The 23,608-nt window shown below is 41.2% G+C and overlaps 1 protein-coding gene across 33 annotated transcripts in view; it reads left to right on the forward strand.

Annotated features, from left to right (window-relative positions):
* Positions 1-23,608, forward strand: part of FHIT (fragile histidine triad diadenosine triphosphatase) — a 1,561,686-nt gene that overhangs the window by 1,237,248 nt on the left and 300,830 nt on the right. For 30 of the 33 annotated variants that reach the window (XM_069560458.1, XM_069560461.1, XM_069560472.1 and 27 more), the window contains 2 exons: positions 13,101-13,246; positions 14,591-14,620. In XM_069560458.1, the coding sequence (XP_069416559.1) occupies positions 13,101-13,246; positions 14,591-14,620 (176 nt within the window). Of the gene's footprint in view, positions 1-13,073; positions 13,247-14,590; positions 14,621-23,608 lie in introns of all 33 variants that reach the window. The other 3 variants (XM_069560486.1, XM_069560487.1, XM_069560488.1) reach the window with 1 other exon arrangement.

Below are 23,608 nucleotides of genomic sequence, written 5' to 3' on the forward strand. Positions count from 1 at the left end.
GGAAAGTCTGTTTAGCTGGTTCCAGGAAATATGCAAATTCAGGAAGCCAGAGTCTCTAAACAGTGAGCCATATGACATAGACTCCGTTCATCTATCTCCTAAATTACATCACTTTTTACCCATCTCCTCAGCCAAAACCCTGGAGTCTTCTTTGATCCCCCTCTTTCCTTTGCTCCTCACCTCCATCAGTAAGTCCTATTGCTCCTGCCTCAGAAATATGTCTTAAAATTTCTGCAACCCCACTGCCACCACCATTATCCAGGCCTGTTTTCAATCTCCTATCTAGTCTCTGGTAAAGACATCCCCAGTGGCCTTCAGCTTTCATCCTTGCTTTGATTGAGATGTATTTTTTTTTCCTACACAGTTAGAGTGATCTTTTGAAAAGAGAACTCCGATTCTGTCACAAACCTTCAGTCCCCACTGGCTGAAATGTTTTGGAGGCAACCCTAGGCATGCAGAATTAATCCAAACTGCCGACTCCAGGGAACAGGCCTGCTTTACTAGTTTGTTGTCTGTATCTGTGAGTCGGCTTCTTTTTCTTTTTATCACGTTCACTAGTTTGTTACGTGTTTTAGGTTCCATATATCATACAGTATTTATCTTTCTTTCTGACTTATTTCACTTAACATAGTGCCCTCCAAGTCTATCCATGTTGCTGCAAATGGCAAAAATTCTCTTTTTGTGACTAAATAGTATTCCACTGTATGCATGTATGTGTATATATACACACCATACCTTTTTAATCCATTCATCTGTTGATGTACACTTAGGTTTCTTAAATACTTTGAAAACTGTGAATAATGCTGCTATGAACACTGGGATGCATGGATGCATGTATCTTTTCGAATTGGCATTCTTTTTTTTTATTTTCCAGATGCATACCTAGGTGTGGAATTGCTGAGTCATATGGTAGCTCTAGTTTCAGTGTTTTGAGGAACCTCCATGCTGTTTTCCACAGTGGCTGCACTAATTTACATTTAACTGGGTGTCTTTTAGATTAGAAATTTAGAACTTGGGGTTTGGTGTTTTTTTTTTTTTTTTTCATTTTTAACTGTATTTCCCTCAGTAATTTTCATGTTAGTAAGTTGAGTCTGGTCAGTTTCTATAGTCTCTTAGGAAGAAAGGTTTTCTAGATTAAGCATTGAATAAGCATCCATGTCGTTTATTCATTCACTGAATATTCATTAAAGGCCTATCCTATATGGAACACCACGGATGCCAGGTGAACATGACTGCTAGGGAATGTTTCCTATCTTCTAAGAATCCTTTACCTGCGAAATATTCCCTTTTAATGTCTTCTTCCCTGTTTTCTGGCTCTCATTTTCTATTTCTTTTCTCCCATTAAGGAGTCTCTGCTATTCTATAATTCATAGCTTGCTTGTTCTTTGCTTTCACATAGTATGTGAACGGTGATATTAGGGTGCTTCATTGGCTTGTCCGTCCACGCTGAAGATCTCCTGAGAAATGGAGTTTTCAGTGGCTCTTGAGGGGCATAAACAAGTCTGAGGCTGAAATCTGTGCTTTTCAGGACCCGATGGAATTTGCCCTGGGTGGATGCTGTCTACAGGGAGACAGCTGGATTTCGATCTGGCCACCCTCTAGAAGTACATACTGAACGTGAGCTCTCCTTATTCCCAAACTGGGTAGAATATAAATGTTCACATGGTAAAGTGCTATTAAATTATTTATGTTGCTTGTGGGTTTCCAGCAGCTCTCCCATGAATTGCAGATCTTTAGCATTACTTTCTGATCTATACTAGACGAAAAAGCTTTTCACAGACTTTTTGAAGTGATTCTCACAGCAGAGTGTATATGTAGGTTGGTTTTGTTTTTTTTCAACCTCTCATTGGGAATAATCCTTAAATATTTCTTTCAGCTGCTGAGTGTACTCCATTCCTCTTCTATTGAAATTCTTCTCCAACTCTTAACACCTAAGAGCATTTTTATGGCATTGTCATTACGTTGTATTCTTATGCCCACGTTGGCACGTTATGGACAGATACTTCTGTGTGGCAGTAAAGTTCTTTGTCAGTACTCTCCTCACCATACTTATTTAAAGTTCACTTGCTTCTGTGAATTTCTAGGACCATACCAAGAATACTGAATTTTCATAACAATTACTTAGAGATGTTGTAAGAGTGAGGAATGATTCCATATTGTTAAGGAAGAGGAAAGAGTCTTGGAAATAGTCTTTCCTTTTGCCCTAAATAGAGAGTGGCAGATCATTTGTTTGTATGCTGATATTCAGTTGCTAAATCCTGTCTTTGCGACCCCATGAACTGCAGCACACCAGGTTTCTCTGTCCATCACTGAACTAGTAAATCTCTCCCCATTCTTCCCTCCTTATTTCTACCAAGGCCTCAGAGTCCTCGTCAACAGACTGCTCTAAGCAGCCACACAGGTTACTTGGAGTTAGCAGAAGAGAGGAAACCCATTTCATAAACTTGGCGTTGTGCTAGGAGAACAGGTGATGAGCAGAGCCCCCCCGCCCCCCCATCCCGCTGGCTGGCTGGTTCTAGTCAGTTCCAAAGACACAGTGACGCTGCTGGTTGGCTTGGAGAAGGGAGACGAGCTTTGAGGTCTCATACTGGCAGTTAAATGCTCTAGTTTATAAGTGACATAATCACTTTTGCTCACAACTCCTTGGCTGGAATTCCTTCAGCTTTACCCAACCATGAGGATCCAGGGAGTATAATTCTGTCACATGCCTAGACCTGACAGAAAGAGAAATAGTGAGCCTTTTGCACCAATGACTGCCATGTCCTATTCACTGTATTTTAATGCTCAGCTTCTCAGTGAATTTCATGAAGCAGAAGGCCCTCTTGCTTTGCTCATATTACTAGGATATGTGCTCTACTTTTTGGTTACAACACAGAAATCTTCAGGCATCTATCTCTTGGTATAGGTAAAGGATTCTCAGTATTCCCGAAAGAAGTTCAGTAGACCAAAATTCCTCTGAAACAATTGTTGTATACAATATTCTACCAAAAAAAAAAAAAAAGTAGTCTTACTATTAAAAAAAAATATAAGAAAAACTGCTTAGTATCTCTCTCTCTCTCTTTTTTTTTTTTTGAAGTTAGGAATACACATTAGTACATAGTTTATCTTGATGACTTGTACTGTAATGAAACCTGTTTTACCTCATTTCAGTGTTTCTTAACTTTCTTTGACCACACCAATGCTTTGTTTTCTCTTGTGTACTGTCTATTAACACCTCATGGGAGCAGTGTTCTGGGGAACCGCTGTAGTAAACACTCGACCAGGTACCTGGAGACTTCTGTGACCTTGGGAGGCAGTGAAACAGCATGGCTGATTTTCATGCATGACCGTATTTTAAGTTTTTCACTTTATTACTGTGTGGCCTTGGATGTGTAATTTCACTTTTTTTGTTCTCTACTTTTGAATGTGGGAAAATAAGGATGATATTATCTACCTCAAAGGATTGCTGATTATCATTAGGACATAGTAGGCAGCAAGCAAGTGTTATGTTATTTTTTCCTTCCCTTTCTGATATTATGTTTTCCCCACATACTTAAATATAAGCATGCAACTTGTTTTTCTTGTTTCTTTTCCAGTTCTCTTAGGATCATATAGGATTCTTTTTCTGTGAAATATTCACAGAGTATGTGAAATTTAAACCAAAGAATCTGCACGAGAATGTTTTCTGGGTGAAGGCGCCTCTTTCATTTTGCTTTCTTTTCTTTTTTGGGGGGTTGTTATTGTTGAGGTTTTTGATTTCTTTTTGTTTTTTATTGGGGTACTGTTTTACAGTGTTGTATTAGTTTCTGCTCGACAACAAAATGAATCAGCTCTGTGTGTGTGTGTGTGTGTGTGTGTGTGTGTATCCCCTCCCTCTTGGTCCTGCATCCCACCCCGCCCCATCCCTGCCCTCTAAGTCATCACATGGCAGTGCGCACACGTCAGTCTTAATCTCCCAATTCGTCCCCCCCTCCCACGTCCACATACTCATTCTCTACATCTCGTGTCTCTGTTCCTGCTTGCAAGTAGTTTCATCAGTACCATTTTCCTAGATGCCACATATCTGCTTAAATATAGGATATTTTTCTCTTTCTGACGTACTACAATCTTTTCACCAGACTCTAGATCTATCCACATCTCTACAAATGACCCGCTTCTCTTTCTTTTTGTGGCTTAGTCCATCATGTATAGGTACCACATCTTTATCTGCTCACCTGTTGGTGGGCATTTAGGTTGCTCACATGTCCCAGCTGCTGTAAATAGTGCTGCAGTAAACAGTGGGGAGTGTGTGTCTTTCTGAATCACAGGTTTCAGTTGGGTGCATGTGTCTTTCTGAATTACAGTATTTTACCCATTCCAGTATTCTGGCATGGAGAATTCCATGGATAGAGGAGCCTGGCAGGCTACAGTCTGTGGGGTTGCAAAGAGTCAGACACAACTGAGAGACTTTCACTCTTCACTTTCTCAGAGTACGTGCCCAGTAGTGAGATTGCTGGGTCATATGGTAGTTCCATTTTCAGTTTTTTAAGTAACCTCCATACTGCTTTACACAGTGACTGTATCAATTTACATTCCTACCAACAGTGCAAGAGGGTTCCCTTTCTCTATTCCCTCTCCAGCATTTATTGTTTGTAGTTTTTTGTTTTTGTTTTTTTTCTTTTTGTCGGTGGCCTTTCTGACCAGTGTGAGGTGGTAGTTTTGATTTATATTTCTCTAATGATTAGTGAGGTTTACCATCTTTTCATGTGCCTCTTGGCCATCTTCTTTGGATATATGTATAGTTAGGTCTTCTGACCATTTTTTGATTGGATTGTTTGTTCTTTCAATATTGAGCTTCAACTGTGAAAGTCACCCATTTAGTTCTCCCTACAAATGTGGCTATCCCCTCTAAGCATCCAAATCAGTGCAGAAGTTTTGGGGTTTGCTCAGGGCAGATCTATTACAAAAAAGATATCTGATTCTTCTCCCACAGATGACTAAGGGCTTGTGTCTTTGGCTCAAAGCATTCTCCAGGACACAACATGAGAATTCTAGAGGACACTTGTAAGATGCTTGCCCTAAGATCGAGGTATGAACAGAATGCTGTCATTATCTTAATTCCATTGTCCTGGAATGTATCATACTCTGGAAATTAAATTTTGTTAAAATTACATTCATGCCATTTATATTTATGGTTGATAAATATTCCATGAAGTCTTCTTTGAGTTACTGAAGTGGATATGTTCATATCCAGTAAAGAAATGTATAGCCCAAACTATCAATATGCTTCTTTAGAATTATATTAGTTAATTTTGGGGGTAATATTTCTACCTTTCTTATTTAAAAAAATGTCACAGAAGTCCCTACATCGTGAGTAGGAGATGACTTTTGAGATGCCACCTACTTTGATTCAAAACTCTGCAACTGTACTTCTCAACTGTGCTACTTAAATTAATTGAATCTTTCTTAAAAATACTTCATGGTCATCCTGGTGTTTTTTGAAGTGAATTAATAATTATTTTAAATATTTGCAAGGACTAGGATTATTTGTTAGAGCAAATAATTCATTTTACAGGGTCTGCGGAAGTCTGCAGTACAAGCTGGAATGTTCCTTGTTTGTCATTAAATGACATACCGATCTTCGTAGATGAATACAGATTTTTTAAAATTCGTTCAACTGATTCTTTTGTCCTTAATTCTTCATCATATTATTTGATGCTGACTTACTCCATATTCATACATACACATGCTAATCAGCTTCATCAGAATCAGTAATATTTTGATGGTTCAATTTATTTTAGTGACTTTTCTATTCTGAATCCCTAGAATAGATCAGATATGGAAAAATAAATGGGAGCAAGCCTGAGCAACTCTGAGAATAATATTCTGCTTGTCGTCTTTAATTAATCATCAGAATCAGTACATTTCCATTTCTCTGTCATGACTCTATATTTAAATAGTTCATATTCGTCATGGAAATGCTCATAAGATTATTTTTAAATCATCAATTATTATCCTTGATGAGCAAATTCCAAACTTATCAAAAATTTTTAAACAGAAATGCAGCAACAGTAATGATTATTTGCTATAGTTGGGACGGTTCTCACTCTTACAGCATCTCATTTTGTTTTCAACTCCACCAGACCTTTGCAGGTTTTTTTTTAAACAAAAAAACAATGTTTTTGTTTTTTGGATTCATGAAGTGGTATGGGAAGCCCCCAGAGAGAATATATGGGTCTCCTGTGACAAGCACACTCCTGTGGGTGGTGAGTGCTCAGAGGTGGGGCTTCCTCGGTAGCTCGGTGGTAAAGAACCCAACTGCCGGTGCCGAGATGTGAATTCAGTCCCTGGGTCAGGAAGATCCCCTGGAGGAGGAAATGGCAACCCACTCCAGTATTCTTGCCTGGAAAATCCCTTGGACAGAGGAACCTGGCGGGCTACAGTCCATGGGGTTGCAAAGAGTGGGACATGACTTAGTAATTTTTCTGCAGAAGCCTAGCTGGGATTTTTTTAGAGCTTATTGGTCTCCGGTTTCCAAAAGAATAACAATAACAAAAACCCTAGAAGTTGCAAAGTCCGTAAAGGCCTGACTTCAGGAAGTCACATAGCAATACTCTCATCACCTTCCACTGATCAAAGCAAGCCAAAGACCAGCCCAAACTCAACTGGAAGGGAAATAGACTCCAACTCTTGGTGAGAGGAGCAGCAAAGTCACTTTGCCAAAGGACATGTAGCATGGGAGGGATTCTTGTATTTTATTGGTGAACAAACTAGCACAGTATCTTTAGGCATTTCACTTGATTTCTTTCCTGAATTGTGAGTATTCTGAATTGGCTGTGTGTCAGTAAGAGTTCAGGACAGGGCCTGGAATGTTGCCATCTCACTTTAATGTGACAAAAACTCCCTACATGTTCATCCAAAAGGACAGAGACAGTCACTTCTGGACTGGTGGTGAGAGTGGAGAGGAAGAGGGAAAGAAAAGGCATTATCCAGTTTCTGGTAGTCCTTGGTGATACAGATGATACTATGAGAAAGTCAATGGCTCCCAATAATTAGACTGTCTAACAAGCAATGGGATTTTCAGTTCATCTGACAGCCTGACTCATTGACATTGACTGCAATATCTAATCTTCCTCACATCTGTCAGCCCAAGGGAGCCCAAGATACCTTGAAGAAACTAAAGCTCAAAGTTGGAAAAGGGCGAAAACACAGGCTCTGCATCCCTCTGGCTTGCTCCCGCTGATATGAGATAGGTCTCTTATTCTTGATCCCATTGTTCACAGTTCCCTGGTAGATCAAGGGCATTCTCAAGGCTTCCTCTGCCCAGCACTGAGCCCCCTTCCACTGTAGGGTTATAAGTCTCCTTTCTTCATTTGAAGCTGAGTTTTCTCTGGCCCTTGGCAGTTTTTCACAGTATATTTGTATTTCATGAAAAGCATGAATCTCTTCCATGGACAGAAGGACTCTGGCAATGGAGGGCATGCTTTTAATAAGAGGACTCACAAAGACTGAGGCATGAAACCTATAAAAAGTATAACATCGCAAAGCTATACTTAATAACATGGACTTTGGACTCAGATGGGCTTGAGTTGAATTCTACTTTTAGTCTCATCTGGAGTGTGCTCTCTTGCACATATTTCTTATTTTCTCTAAGCTGTGATTTCCTCATCTGAAAAATAGGAATTATAATAGTACTCCACTGATTTGTTGGAAAGATGGATTCAACGAGAGAGAGAGTACACATATAAGCAAAACAGTGATTTTGGCCAAAGGAAGAATGCCCGGCAACTTTGGTGCATCCATTGCTAGGTCATTTTCAAGGAAAAAATATTCTGGTCCAAATTTGGAGAAATACTTTCTGATTTTAGAAGATGGAAATGCAGGACCATACTGAAAAGTTGATCTAAGACCCCTAATCAGTTCGATCTGCTTCCTCTGTGCTCCCACAGAGTCTGTGCTGATTTCTATCAATAGCACTCATCTCTGCATTGTGGGGCTTCCCTTGTGACTCAGATGGTAAAGAAGCCACCTGCAATGTGGGAGACCTGGGTTCGATCCCTGGGTTGGGAAGATCCCCTGGAGAAGGCAAAGGCTACTCCAGTACTCTGGCCTAGAAAATTCCATGGACTGTGTAGTCCGTTGAGTGGCAAAGAATCAGACACAACTGGGCGACTTTCACTTCACCGCATCATGGTCTTCCCTGGTGGCGCTGATGGTAAAGAATCTGCCCGCAGTGCAGGAGACCCAGGTTCGATCTCTGAGTCAGGAATATCCCCTGGAGGAGGGAATGGCTACCCACTCCAGTAATTTTGCCTGGAGAATCCCACAGAGGAGCCTGGCGGGCTGCAGTCGATGGGGTCACAGAGTCTGACATAACTGAGCGACTAACAGTGCACTTTCTCTGTGTCCTAACAGATTGTTAATGTTACATGACAGTTCGGGATAATAGAGAGTGAACCCTTCAAAGCCAGTTACTCTGTTGCGTTCATCTTGGCATCCTAGATCTTCACACAAGCCCCAGACTGAAAGCAGGCTATAGACGTAGGATGGATGGATGAATGGGTTGCCAGCCAACCCTCTGGTTGGTTCACTCCTATTTGTGAAGTAGACTGTAAATCTCATCTGAACTTAAACGCCTTTGTTGACTTTCTTCAGCTTTGAGAAATCCCTTGGTTGACCACGGAAACTAAATCATGGTTGTTCATCTTCTCTTCTTTAAAAAAAAAAAAAAAAGTTACCACTAAATTAATGTCTATACTTTAGATTATAGGGTGAGGCTAGATCCCATTTGATAATCTTTTTCACAGCCTTTCAGACAAGATGAGAACTGGATAAACATATTAAATTCAACAGAGTAGATTACCTTCTTGGAGGGTTAGCATGCATGTTGGCTGAAAAGTCTCTTCAGAGGTGTTAATTATGTACCAAGAGGACCCAGGAGAAAGGGTGCTCTTATAGCCGATGAGTAATATGGGATTTGCCCACTAATAAGGCCTAAGAGTCTTCAAATTAAATTATGTTGCATCTGTGATATTACCTTAAACCAATTGGCATATAAACAGTGGCAGCAGAATTTTGAGAGCTGTCTGCTCTTCTTCAAGATTAATTTGCTTTCCCTGAGTTGTTTGTCTAGGAACAACATGGAGCACATGGTGCCCACTGTCTTAGGGTAGCATGCTATTTTCTTCTTTTTAATATGAGAGTTGTGAGTTAATTTTATTTTTTCATTAAAAAAAATATTTTTTGAACATGCTGGGCCTTTATTGCTGTGTGGGCTTTAATAGATAAAGTTTGTCTGAGATCCTGAGTATTCTAGGAAGGAACTACTATTTTCCAGGTATAAAAGAGTGTTGTTTTTTTTTTTTTTAAAGGATTTTACCTTTATAATTTTATTTCCCTTTGGGCTCACATGAAAATTTAGTTTACATTAAAAATGATTTGACATTTCTCTAGCTCTCATCCAACATTAGTTCTAACCATGCTAGATGTGAAGGATACACGTCTTTGAATTAAAAACAGACTATTGGAGAAGGCAATGGCACCCCACTCCAGTACTCTTGCCTGGAAAATCCCATGGACGGAGGAGCCTGGTAGGCTGCAGTCCATCGGGTCACTAAGAGTCGGACACGACTGAGTGACTTCACTTTCACTTTTCACTTTCATGCATTGGAGAAGGAATTGGCAACCCACTCCAGTGTTTTTGCCTGGAGAATCCCAGGGCCGGGGGAGCCTGGTGGGCTGCCGTCTATGGGGTCACACAGAGTCGGACACGACTGAAACGACTTAGCAGCAGCAGCAGCAATTGCAGACTATCCCAGTCTCATGTAGATGATCGTAAAGTAACTGGACGTCATCACCATTTGATCAGGATCTTAGTACTCAGAAGTGTCTGATGCAAAGATCTGGTTTGCTAGTTATTCTCTCGTTCCAGCAAGACATATTAAGTATCTCTGGTGTTGTAGGTGGTGATAAATTATCAGTAAACAAGACACACGCTTCACTTGTGCGGAGTTTCCATTCTCATCTGGATACTTAGTAATGAAGCAACAAAAGTGCCAGCTGGTGGTGAGGGCTATGGAAAGATTACAACAGGGGGATGGGAGAGTGATTACAGGTAGCAGATAAACACCCTAGCAGTTAAATGCTCTTTTGAGAGACTGGCATTCAGATTAGGATCTGAATTAGAAGCAGCCATGGGAAGATCAGGGGGAACTGATCCAGTCAGAACAAATAACCGGAACAAACCCCCCCAAATCTAGGAAGGAGCTTAGTGTGTTTGAAGAACAGAAAGAAAGCAAATATCGCAGATGGTTAGTATACATGGGCTTCCCGGGTGACTCAGCGGAAAAGCATGCGCCTGCCAAGACAGGGGAAGCTGTTCGATCTCTAGGTGGGGAAGATCCCCTGGAGGCGGAAATGGCAACCAACTCCAGTATTCTTGCCTGGAGAATCCCAAGGACAGAGGAGCCTGGCAGACTACAGTCCATGGAGTTTCAAAGAATCAGACACGATTTAGCAACTAAACAGCAACAACATAGTATACAGAGAGTGGTGAGGAAAGAGAGACTCGGAAGGTGGGTAAGCATCACTCAGGACGCAGCCCACGCTGTGGGGGAGGCTCAGGCTCCGCTCTGGCTGTAGAGGAACTGAGGAAAGATCATTGATCCTGACTTTCTGATGCCCAGTTAGTGCCTGGAATGACCCCAGGGAGTGTGTTGCTGGGCAAGTCTGCTGCTGGCCAGGTCAACGACTCACACTGCACCCAGGGGCTGCCGACCCCCACTGTGTGTAACGCCAGGCCCCACTGCCTCCCTATAGAGTGATGTGGAGCCCACCTGTGTGGGTCATTTCTAGGTTTAGATGCCTGTGTGGCCATCCTTAGGGTCCCAACAGAACAAAGAAGTGATCATACGTATGACCACCAGCCGAAGTAAGCACGTTTGACAGTAAGCTCCATTTCACTTTTTTTTTTTTGCATCAAGATATGTGTGTGTGTGTGTGTGTGTGTGTGTGTGTGTGTGTGTGCTGCCGTCTCTGGGGTCACACAGAGTCGGACACAACTGAAGTGACTTAGCAGCAGCAGCAGCGCGCGCGAGTGTGTGTGTGTGTGTGTGTGTGTGATATGCAGATAAGATGACTTTTTATTAAAGGGTTGGGTTGCTGGGATTATTACGTCAGGACAACATTGCCTAAATGGGTTGATGAAAAATGTTTACCTAAATAAGAATGTGTTAAGTCTGTTTAACTGTTTTGTGACATGTTGTATTACTAGTATTCAGTTAAAATGATAAATGAATATGATATATCACCCTGCAGTTAGGTATACACAAGATAAAATACCTCAATTCAGCCATTTTGGTTCAGTTTCATAAACAGTTGGAGTCATTAAACATTAGGTTAAGCTAAACCTTTAGCATCAGGCAAGCAAAATGAACAGGTTTTGCAATTTTTATGACATTGAAAATGAAAAACGCTTTAGATGTTATTTATATTACTAAAGTTACATTAGATACAAAGATTGCCAGATTCATTCCACCCATTTTCACAGTCAGTAGTTGTTTAAATAAAATATTATTTCCTTCCCCACCTCGTTGCTGTGTGTAGACATTGCCAACCACAGTAATTATGAATGTTGTTGGAAGCTTGCAAAGTTGTCACTTGCTGTGGTTTGGTGAAGTCAGAGCCTAAGGGAGGGTGTAAATTAAAGCAGAGAGGAGGAAGACTGGGAAAGGTCTCTTTTAACAACGACTGAAAAAAAAAAACAAAAACAACAACTCAGTGGGAGTGGAGGCTGGCAATCTGCTAAAAGGAAATGAAAGGAAATTCTTCATTTCTAAATGGTTCATTGACCCATGATAATAAAGCAGCCCTGCAAAGAAGGATAATTATCTTTTTAAGTATCAGATGCCCTGTGGGTAAAGGCCTCCCTTCTTCTCACTTGAAAAATGAACTGAGATTAAACAAATACTCCTTTTCCTAGTTTACCATTGACATGAATTTCCTGGTTATGAGCAAAAGTAATCAGTTTTCTCTTTTTCTTTTCCCCCCTTGTCTTATGGAAATCAAACCCGCCCAGCTGAGCTCAGTGCATTTCCCCCTGGGCCCTGAGTCCTACCAATAGTATGGGGAGCTAAAATGCTTGATATTCTGGTGAGACAGGCAATTGCAAACTTGTGGTTTTATTATGCCCCTCGGCTCCTTGGCTCAAGGCAGAAGCATGCTTTTTTTTTTTTAAACAAGAAAAACGAAAGACACAGAAAAGAACATTAGCTTTTTTCTCCTGCTGGTACCTGAAAAATAAACAAGAGATTCAGTGTAGCTTGTGTGTGTATACATATGTATGTGTATATGTCTCTATGGGTATGACCATACATATATGATGAGTTCAAATACAAAAAGGAAGTGAAATGTTATCGATGGTATGACATTGAATATTTATTTGCTACCCACAAATGATCAAACATGTATCCGTTTTCTCTAGACTCTTGTTTGTTCAGACCAATAATGTAAATATGTTGACTAGTCTGACTAATAGAATACATTAAGAAGGTTTCAATTGCACAAGCAGACCTAAATTGCTTAACCATGTGGCACATTTCCTTGTTATATAAATGAAGCTGGCTGTACATTTTCAGAATGTCTATACTCCTTTAAAAAAGAAAACTGCTAGTATCTTTTCATTAGCTATATTTCTAGAGAGATTTTGATGTTAAAGTCTTAACCATGATGCTCTTCATAGAAAAACCACATAAATATTCCAGTTGCTTTTCCAACCCAGAGCCTTTGGCTGCTTGAGAAGACTGAGCTTCAGAATAGAGTTCAGGAGATAACAGTCCAGAATAGATCGTGCCTCGTGGCATAATTACTTCAGTCGGCACTTAAGCCTTTTTGAACACTGATGTCTTTTTCTCTTACAAGAACTTTCTCAGGGCACCGCAGCTTCTCCTTCAGAGTATAATTAGCCGTGTTTGTCAGCTCTGTTTGAAGTCCTTGGAGTTCAGTGGTTGGTAAATATTTGTTCTTTCATCCCTTAGCCTTTGTGAGTTCAGGCCCTGGGCCTGATTCAGTGCTATGGGTATAAACTTCTTGGCGAAAACGTTCCCTAAAGCAAGCAGAATGTACCTTAACAGACCTCACTGCAGATGTCCTCGTGTGTCCCCTCCGGCCAGTGGAGCGCTTCCGAGACATGAGTCCCGAAGAAGTGACTGACTTGTTTCAGGCAGCACAGAGAGTCGGCACGGTGGTGGAGAAGCATTTCCAGGGCACCTCGCTCACGTTTTCCATGCAGGTGAGTATACAGAGAGCTCAGAAATTAGTCTTCATCCTTTTCACATTTTCACATTGAATTCTCTCCCATGACAATGTTTCCCCATTTTGTGCCGTGTAATGTTGGCTTCCCAGGTGGCTCAGTGGTAAAGAATCCACCTGCCAGGTCAGGAGATGCAGGAGATTTGGGTTCGATTCCTGGGTCAGGAAGATGCCCTGGAGAAGGGAACGGCTACCCCACTCCAGTATTCTTGCCTGGAGAATTCTATGGACAGAGGAGGCTGGTGGGCTACAGTCCACAGGGTCGCAGAGTCGGACATGACGGAGCAACTGAGCACGCCATGCAGCCTGACACTGGGTTGGCCAAAAAAGTCCGTTCAGGGTTTTCTGTAATATGTCATAAAAAAGAAAAAGTCCAAACAAGCTTTTTGGCCAACACAGTAGTTCTGTTTTTCTCCTCTTACGTGATTTCTTTTGCCTGTAGTTTGTCAGCAGTGCAGATCACAACCCATCAGGGTGACTTTAGGACCCACGAATGGACTGAGAACCAACAGGTCTGAAAGCCACTGATGAGACAGGGGTGCCCCATCTCGGCTACAGCAGGCGCACATTCTCTCCCCAAGTAATCTGGGTCCTAGGAGTCGAAAGACTTTCCTAAATTTGCAGAGTTCTAGTTTAATTTTGAAATTTCTGATTTTAAAAACAGTGCTTGCTCTGCTATTCCAAACCAGATGAACACTTACTTTTGCTTTTTGGATTTGTTTGCTTATTTTCAACTATTTCAACAAATAGTTTTGTCAAAATAGCTTTAGAAATCCCAGGGGAGAACCCAGACTAGGGAAAGAGTCCAGCTAGAAAAACACTTCCACCTTTTCTCTCAAGGTCAGAACAGCCAGGAAGGGCCCACTCTCCCTGCTGTTGCCAGGTGAGAGCCCATATTCTTGCTCAATGGATTATGTTTATAGCAGATTTCCTAAATTGAGACTCAAAGTCATCAGACATTAATTAAACTACATCTGGTTTAAAGATAACCAAAAGGTATGATACTTCACCTCCCCAAACATTTCCAGTCTTCCTTTAATGCAGTTAAAACCATAGCCAAAAGCAAAGAGCATGAAAAGTAGGAAGGGGGTTGGCTCACTGGACAATTTGAATCATTTGTATACATCACTTCTCACTCTCAGACAGAAATGGAGAACTGTCAGGTTCCACACATTTGAAGCTCATGGTCCCCATGAGGAAACTATAAATTAACACACAATGAAATTGGATCTAAATTATTAATAGGCGGTATTTCTGAATAAGCAGGAGATACCATCTATCTGTTCTCACCTCCTTTTTTTTTGTTTTGTTTTCCTATTTCTAGGATGGCCCCGAAGCCGGACAGACTGTGAAGGTGAGTGCTTATTATGTGCATACAAATTAATAGGGGGTGATTACGAGAACTAATAAAAAATCACACTGAGTCATTTAGAGCACATTACAGTTTCACTATGTTATCTTCGAGGTCAGAGAGACCCTCGGCGTTAGAGCCATAAATCCTGACATTATAAACTTTGCCAAGCAATATGTTTCCCATTAGTTTACAAGACATTTACCTTTTGTAGTAAAATTATTATTGTCCAAGTGCTCAAACAGAAACTAAATCATGGAGTTCTGAAATGCAAGCCAGAGTCCAGGGAGCTCATGGGAGGTGGTGTCTAGGAAGCAGCACAGATATCGGGCTTGGATTGCTGTGTCCCCTGTGAGGCCCGGGCGCCTCTGCCAGCCTTCTAGTTCTCTGTGCCATCTATTGTTGCTCTGCTAATGTTGAGCAGAGGGCTTGCTCGTGTAGCGGCCCCACATTTGGGTTGTCCCCTCACTCCTCGACCTGTGTTCCTCTCTGTTCTCTTTCTCTCCACCCACACACCTACTCTTTTCCTCCCTTTGTACTTAATACCAAAGGTCAGCGTGTTGTAGTCAGTGGAGCTCAGAAATGGGTTTTAAGTGTGCCAGAAGAGGGAAAGAGGATTTATTAGGAGAGTCTCTGCTTTCTTAATAAAATAAAATAAGAGAATGGAATCCTGGATGATTCTGAAGCTGAGTTTCAGTCTCCTTCATACAAATGCAAATTCCTATGCAGTTAGTTCCTAAGCCAAAATCATAGAAAAGTTCTTTTTTTTCCCCACCTCCATGTTAGAAATCAGAAGCAAGTCTAACTGGGGTGTTAATGTTACATTTTTGTGAAATAAGGTTTTATGGCTTTGAGACTGGCTGTGAGCAAGTAAGGTAATGCTTGGTTCCAAGAGATGCCAAATAAACTTAATGTGCCTTTGATGCTCATCTGCATGTGGCTGTAATGCTTAACACAGCTACCACGGGGCTTTTAACACAGCATCTCTGGGAAGTTCTTTAAGGAGCAAATGTAATTCCTTATGATAAAAAAGAGCTTAGGCTTACTCCAGACACACAGTGTGATAAAGATGGAATTCTCAGCTTTTCTCAGCCTCTGTGCCTGGCTTCCAAATATGCAAATGATAAAAAACAAAAAACCCCACAACAGTCTAATAGGAGCAGCTTCATTTTGAAATTGTTTTTTGAAATACAGAGACCCAGTTGCTAGACTTTTTAAAAAAATCAATATTCAAATATAAATCCTCAAACTAGCAGATGAGTTAGATGCTTACTCCGTGCAGTATCTATTTAATGAAATTCCTTCAGCCATGCACAGTAACGCTGCAAAGGCATAGGAGTAACAGGGGAGAAATTCAGATCTTGTCAAGAGGCGGGCACAGGTTGATAGAGTGTACAAAGGATACACAGCTGAAATGTATATGAGTATATAGGTTATACGATCTCAAAATGGTATTTCAGGATTCTGAATGGAACATTAAAATATTTCCTAGAGCAGCAGGCACTGAATAGAGACAAAAAGTAGATTAGTGGTTACCAAGGGCTGTAGGAAGAAGGGAATGGGAAATGAGTACTGAGTAAGGGTTTCTTTTGGGGATGATTAGTGGTGGAATTAGTGGTGAGAGCTGTGCAACATTATGGATATTTTCAAAATCTACTGAACTGTGCATTTGAAAATGGTAACTTTTATGTTATTTGAATTATATCTCAATTTAAAATGACAATAAAACTTAAAAAAAAAAGGCAAAAAAAACCCAACAAGCATCGAATCTAGTATGGCTGACTTCCATGGCTATAGACTCTGACTCTAGTAGTGACAACTTTTTCATGTCCCAATGATCTGGCTAAAATGTCTAATGATTTTGTTAGCTTTGGTGGTGATGATGGAGTAATTCTTGGAGTATAGCACTCAGATATAAATTGTTGAATGTGGTTCTTATCATTATTACCATTGTATTTTAGCTTAAGCTGTTTGTTTGTTTTTAGATTACAGTTTCTGGAAATTTTTTTATTTTTCTTTACAGTTTTTGGTAGATTATATTCTTTTGGACATCTTTCAGTTGTTTCCTATGTGATCACAGGATTTCTCCCATATGAATTAGCTGGGCCATCTCAAACCCTTTGTGTAATGTTAAATGGCTAAAAGAAACCATCTACATGCCTTTGACCCTTGAATAACAGAAGTTTGAATGGTGAGGGTTCACTTATAGGGGCATTTTTTCAGTAGTAAATACTATAGCAATACAGATCAGTGGTTGGTGGAATCTGCGGATGCAGAAGTGCATGTATCTGGGCTGACTATAAATTGTACATGGATTTTCCACCTCGAGGGAGGTTTGGAACTGTTAGCCCCCAGGTTTTAAGAGTCAGCTGTACATACAAATGGGCTTCCCCAGTGGCTCAGCAGTAAAGAATCTACCTGCAATATAGGAGACATGGGTTCGATCCCTGCGTGGGGAAGATCCCCTGAAGGAGGGCATAGCAACCCACTCCAGTATTCTCGCCTGGAGAGTCCCAGGGACAGAGGAGCCTGGTAGGCTCCAGTCCATAGTGTCACAAAGAGTTGGATGTGACTAAATTGCCTGAGCATGCACATACATACAACTGTAATCTCAGTGGATGACAAAGTTTTGAAAACTGTCCTTTCAGAACAAGCCTATGTATCAAAAGTTGTCTAATCTATTTTTTCTAAGTATGATTCTTATACTGCTGCTGCTAAGTCGCTTCAGTCGTATGCTACCTACCTAAGAATTACTTTTCATGTTACTTTAATAGAAAGGTTGATTCCGCTTTTATTCTAAATCTACTGATTTAGAATCTTTGTGATTAGGGCTTTTGCATCTTCGCTGTTAACCTGCGCATCCTATGAGTCTTCTTAGACTGTAGATATTTACTAGTGTTGCTGTTCCACGGTGATAAAATAGTATGCAGTGGTGGCCCCATCACCTTGACCCAAGGAAGCCAGAAGTCAGCCCTGCCAGAGAGCAAAACTGCACCATCAATATTTAGCTATTGGGTTTTGGTTTTTCAGTTATTTATTTACTATTACTTTTGGCTGCACTGAGTCTTCGTTGCTGTGCAGGCATTTCTCTAGTTGCAGTGGGCAGGGGCTACTCTCCAGTTGTGGCAGGACTTCTTACTGCGGTAGCTTCTCTTGTTGCAGTTCTTGGGCTCGAGACACAGGCTCAGTAGTTGTGCTGCTCGGGCTTAGTTGCTCTGTGGCATGTGGGATCTTCCCAGACCAGGAACTGAACCCGTTTCCCCTGCATTGCATGGTGGATCCTTAATCACCCGACCACCAGGGAAGCCCCTAGCTATTGGGTTTTGAAAACAAAATATGACTGAGCGTTTTAGATTTTGAAATTCACACAGTCGAATATTATGAGGCAGGCAGTATTTGACAACCTGCCATGGAAACCACAGTGACTGTTTTGTTCATCTTGGCTTTTGTCTCTTGATATTGCCACCTAATGCCTGGGGTATAAAGCATTTTTGTCTCACACTGCGTGGTAATAGCAATAAGCCCAGTAATGGTCTCTTCCTCTGAAGCAACCATTGTTGTTAGCGGAGGTGCACCACTGAGTGAGCCTCTTGAACATGGTGCCCCTTTAGGATTTTTTGTTTTGTGGGCTTTAAATTCTTCTTTGCAAAGAACAAGGTGGACTAGCTTACTCAGAGAGGCATTTGTGACAGGAAAGGAAAATATCAAACTAAAAAAGTGACCTCTTCTCAGCTGATTATTCACTCTCCCATTTGAGTTTAAAATAAGAGGGCACCGTTATCCACCAGGTGATTGGTGAAGCAATTTGAATATCGTACAGGCTTAAGAAATGATCCCTTTTTCCTGGCCTCAACCATGCACCACCATATGCATCTATTGATACGTATCACCACGTACCAGGGGCTTCCCATACGGTGCTAGTGGTAAAGAATCCATCTGCTGATATAGGAGTCACAGAGATGAGGGTTCAATCCCTGGGTTGGAAAGTTCCCCTGGAGTATGAAATGGCAACCTGCCCCAATATTTTTGCATGGGAAATTCCATGGAGAGAGGAGCTGGTCCACGGGATCACAGAGTCAGATACAACTGAGCAACTAAGTGCACAGCACCTCCTCATGTACATATACAACCAGATATTGCTTTATCATTAGCCCTCCCAGACACCCCCTCCCATCTGAAGTAGCCCTCCTAAGCCCCACACTCCCTATCCTGTTTGCCTTTGCCAACTAAAAACAAAACCCCATAACCTAACAGTTGTGGATTATGTTTTATTCTGAGACCCTACTGAGGACTATAGCCTGGGAAGATAGCCTCTCAGATAGCTCAGATGAACTGTTCCAAAGAGATAAAAAAGAAGCCAGGATATATAGGAGTTTTCCTGGAAAAAAATGTAGTAGAACATCAAAAGATTACTGATAATCACACCAAAAAAAACCCTTCATCTCAGGGTAATGATTTTGCTGCTTCTTCGATGTATGGGAAGGTGCAAGAGTCTGGCTTGTTGAAATCATCCCTTTGGTATACATCTTTACTATCTAGGGCCAATATCCACTTTTTCTCCTTCCTGAATTCCCCTCAGGGTACACTGTAGGAGCTGGTGCAATAGCTGATGGCTTAATGGCAGACAGCGTTCTTTGTCCAGGCCTTATTTGATTTCCTTCAGGGTCTTCTTCAACTGTCTTTTATTTGTTGGTATGTTACTTTTTTTTTTTTCCTGTACCATATTGTTTCTTTAGTCCCTGGAGAATGTAAGCTTCATGAGAACCTGCGTTTTGCCATTGTTTACTGTGGCTCTCTTGGGTGGTATGGGGAGGAGGGTGGAGATGCTAATGATAGAATGAATCTATCCTCCTAACTTGTAGAAGCAGATGATGTGTTGTGCAATGTGGAGGTGTGGGTTTTCTGGAGTTTCTGTCAAGAGTCTCCCTTATTCTGCCATCACTGACAAAGACCAGAATTTCCACTAATCCAATTCCCAAATCATACTCGAAAATGTAATTTCGACTAGCCACATCATTAAGGCAATGTTCTGTCCTTTAAAAGAGATGCTACTGAGTAAGTTTAATGTGAGCTTTTACAGCAGTGACTATGTGCATCTTTAGGTGGGAGAGTGCTTTAGGTGTATTAAAGAGAGAGATTTATGGCAGGCAGGTAATTTAGAATTTTATAAGAGCTATTTATGAAATATGCTTGCTTACACTCTTCTGTGTTTATGGTGCTTGAATCCTCTACTTAGATATTTAATTTTATAGTGCTAACGCTGTGGGAAGTGTCCCTTATTAACTATTGATACATTAGTGATTCCTTTTTTGGATAGCTTCTGGAAGAACAAAGAGAGAAATTCTTCAAATAAATGTGATTTACAAATTAAAATAGCAATAAACAAGCTCTCCATTCACTGAAGAGTTTCTTAGGTCCCTTCCACAAGATTTGCTAATCTTTGCAATTCATGAACTTAGAGGACATTTTAGCTCTAAGTAAAGTCCAGGAGCTAATACACTTTGACATCAGTAAGAGGCTCTATAGAAGTTTTAGCTTTATGAGTTTGGGCCAGCCTCTTAACCTCTATGAACATTTATTTCCTAATATTTCAAATGGGGGAAAACCCTAGCAAATATGTTGAGTGATGATGAGAAGTAACCAATATGAAGATGGGAATAGAAATGCCCAGCCCACCACATCTTATTCCAAGGGCCTTATGCATGTTTCTTTCTCTTTTTTTAATTACTTACTTAATTAATTTTTGGCTGTGCTGGGTCCTCATTGCTTTGTGTGGGCTTTCTCTAGTGACATGCTGCTGCTGCTGCTAAGTCACTTCAGTCGTGTCTGACTCTGTGTGACCCCATAGACGGCAGCCCACCAGGCTCCCCCGTCCCTGGGATTCTCCAGGCAAGAACACTGGAGTGGGTTGCCATTTCCTTCTCCAATGCATGAAAGTGAACAGTGAAAGTGAAGTCCCTCAGTCGTGTCCGACTCCTAGCGACCCCATAGATGGCAGCCCACCAGGCTCCCCCATCCCTGGGTGCGGGTGTCTCTTCTCTAGTTGTGGTGTGCAGGCTTCTCACTGTGGTGGCTTCTGTTGTGGCAGAGCGCAGGCCCTCAGGCATGTGGACTCAGCAGCTGCCTCTCTAGGGCTCTAGAGTGCAGGCTCAGTAGTTGGGGCACACAGGCTTAGTTACGCCAAGACATGTGTGATTATCCCCTGCAATAGCAGGCGTATTCTTAACCCTTGGACCACCAGGGAAGTCCATGTTTTTGTTCATTTTAATCTTACTCTCAGTTTTCTTGTCCTTAAGACAGGCTAAGGTGTCGCTTTATGAGACTGTTTGCAGTATACAGGTTATTTGCAGCCCTGTCTAGCTCATTTATTCATACAGTGAATTCTCTCACTATTAATTACTGCCTTTTAGCTTAGATTCTTGGGGGAAAAAAAAACCACTTTGTTCTGATCATATCACTTGCATAGTTTGAATATCTAGTTTGAACTTACAAAATTGACCACTTGAACATTCAGACATCTGCCGTATGAAATCTCAGCCCCGATCATTTTCAACTTCTGCTGTCTCCCTTGGTGGTAATGAGTAAGCTGTGCTCCTGAACCAACAGTGTACTTCACCACGGCTTTAAGTGGCTTCAATAGAACAGAAACCTGTCTGCCCCCTCTGCTGGCTCAGTGGGTCTGATGTGAGACCCAGGGCACTGCATTTTAAGAGACACGGTCAGTGATGTTCAAATACAGATCTCTCCAGTGCAGAGCCACTTAGCAAAGAAGTGATGGGATGTGGTGGGATGTCCACACAGCAGCTTGCTTTCCAATCCAGAAGAATTCTTCATATTTGGTGTGCAGAGAAAGGAGAAACCAACATCTTAATCAAAATGATTCTTACTTGACTGGTATTTATTATTTTCATCTGGAAAGAAATTTCATGAGAACTATAATTTGCCAGAGAACTTTTATCATTTGATTAAAGCCATGAGAAAAATCACTTTGCCTATGTTTATATCTAATGCCTATGTCTACTGCTGAAGAATTAGTACCTTCAGGATGCAATCACTTTTATCTTCTGCAGTTGCCTTACAACTTGCATCTCTGCTCTGAAAATGAACCCAGTTTGCCTGAGTTTTGTAAATCGAAATTCAGTTTGGTGTTCAGGGGATGGGTTGGGTGTACAGGTGGGAGTGGACACCTCCAATCTCATCCTCCCCCTTGACTTTCCTTCCCTGCCTGGTGATTTGGAGGCAAAAGCCCTCATCCCTGGCTTTCTAGGCAGGAGAAGGGAAATGAGCCTGTCTTTCCCTGTGGGAAAGTTTCTTTCTTCTTTCTTTTTTCTTTTAAACCCTTTCTTTCTTCTTCTAAACCCTTAAACCCTCTTCTAAGTGAGCATCAAATCACTGAGTTTTTCCATTTCTACTTAGTTAATCTTGAATCGCATGATGCCATTTGGGTCAAAGCACTGAAAGGAAAAGTAACCAAACTCCCCGGTCTTCTTCCATTTCTATTTGTTAATTTTTCCCCTGTTCTCTTAAACTCAAGGGCAGCTTAGGTGGATTGGAGGGGAATGCTGCAGATGGAGTGAGGGTGGAAGGGAAATGTCATCAGGACTACACTCCTGTTGAAGAGGGAGGACTCTGGAGCCAGATGGCCTGGTTTCCTTCCCAGAGCTATCACCTATCATTTCTATGACTCTTGCAAAAGTCAACCTTTTTTAGCCTCATCTATTTATAAGGTTTTAAAATGGGGGTCTTAATAGTATCCTGCCTCATAGGGGTGTTGTGAAGATCAAACAGATTACAATACATGTAAATGTCTTTGACATAGCACTTGACACACAGGAATGTCTCAATAAATATTTGCTATTAGTTTATAATTTTCAGTTAATCCTCATGAGTCTAAAAATAGGGCATTGATAGTTTATACTTAGACTAAGGTTTATGGAGGCAGTCACTTAACAACAACAATAAGAACAACAACACAAGTTACAGATAGGAGAGTTGGGATTCAAACCCAGGCTTGTCTGAAAGCCTGATTTTCCATTATATCATCTGAGCTGATCCTCAGAACACCTCGCACTCAGTTGCTGTTGTTCTGTTGCTCAGTTGTGTCCCGCTCTTTGTGACCCCATGGACTGCAGCATGCCAGGCTTCCCTGTCCTTCACTGTCTCCCAGAGTTTGCTCAAACTCATGTCCATTGAGTTGATGATGTCATCCAACCAGTTCATCTTCTGTTGCCCCCTTATCCTCTTGCCCTCAATCTTTCCCAGCATCAGGGTCTTTTCACATGAGTTGGTTCTTCGCATCAGGTAGCCAGATTATTGGAGCTTCAGCTTCAGCATCAGTCCTTCCAGTGAATTTTCAGGGTTGATTTCCTTTAGAATGGACTGCTTTGCACTCTATAAGCATAGCCAAAGGTACCTAAGGAGATGTTTTGTAAATATTTTGTCTCCCTCAACACAGATTCATCTGCATTATTTTTCTCTGCTTAGAATAATGTGACTTCCATCTATAACTACCCAGGGGACTCTCTCTGTAATTTTATATACAGGTGAAGGTTAACTAACCTAAATGCTACTTTATTGCTGGATGTCAATTTACAGCAGAATTATATGTTTTAGATGTTTAATTTTTCATTAGTGCTACCAAACAAATTCCTTTAGTAATTGGAGGTCCTGACATATAGCAAAGTGGGTATTGGCTGTTAAATTTATTGGGGGATCTGTGACACAAAAATGTGGCAAATATTTTGATGCTTTCTTAATGTCAGTGTTTTACAGGTTTCGGTGGACTATTTTTCCACCTGATGCTCAGAGTTTGGGGGTTTATTTTACTCACTGTCAAATCAAATATACTGTGAAAGGCAAAGTGCTTTATAGACCTTAAAGTGCTACGTAAATGTAAGGCATTATTATTCAGACTCACCTTCTTCCCTCTGTTGATGCAGTTGGGGCACTTATTCTCTGTCATTTTGCTGTGAAATACTAGGTGCTAAGTAC

Source organism: Ovis canadensis, chromosome 19 (genome assembly GCF_042477335.2).
Source record: "Ovis canadensis isolate MfBH-ARS-UI-01 breed Bighorn chromosome 19, ARS-UI_OviCan_v2, whole genome shotgun sequence".
Taxonomy (NCBI): Eukaryota; Metazoa; Chordata; class Mammalia; order Artiodactyla; family Bovidae; genus Ovis; species Ovis canadensis.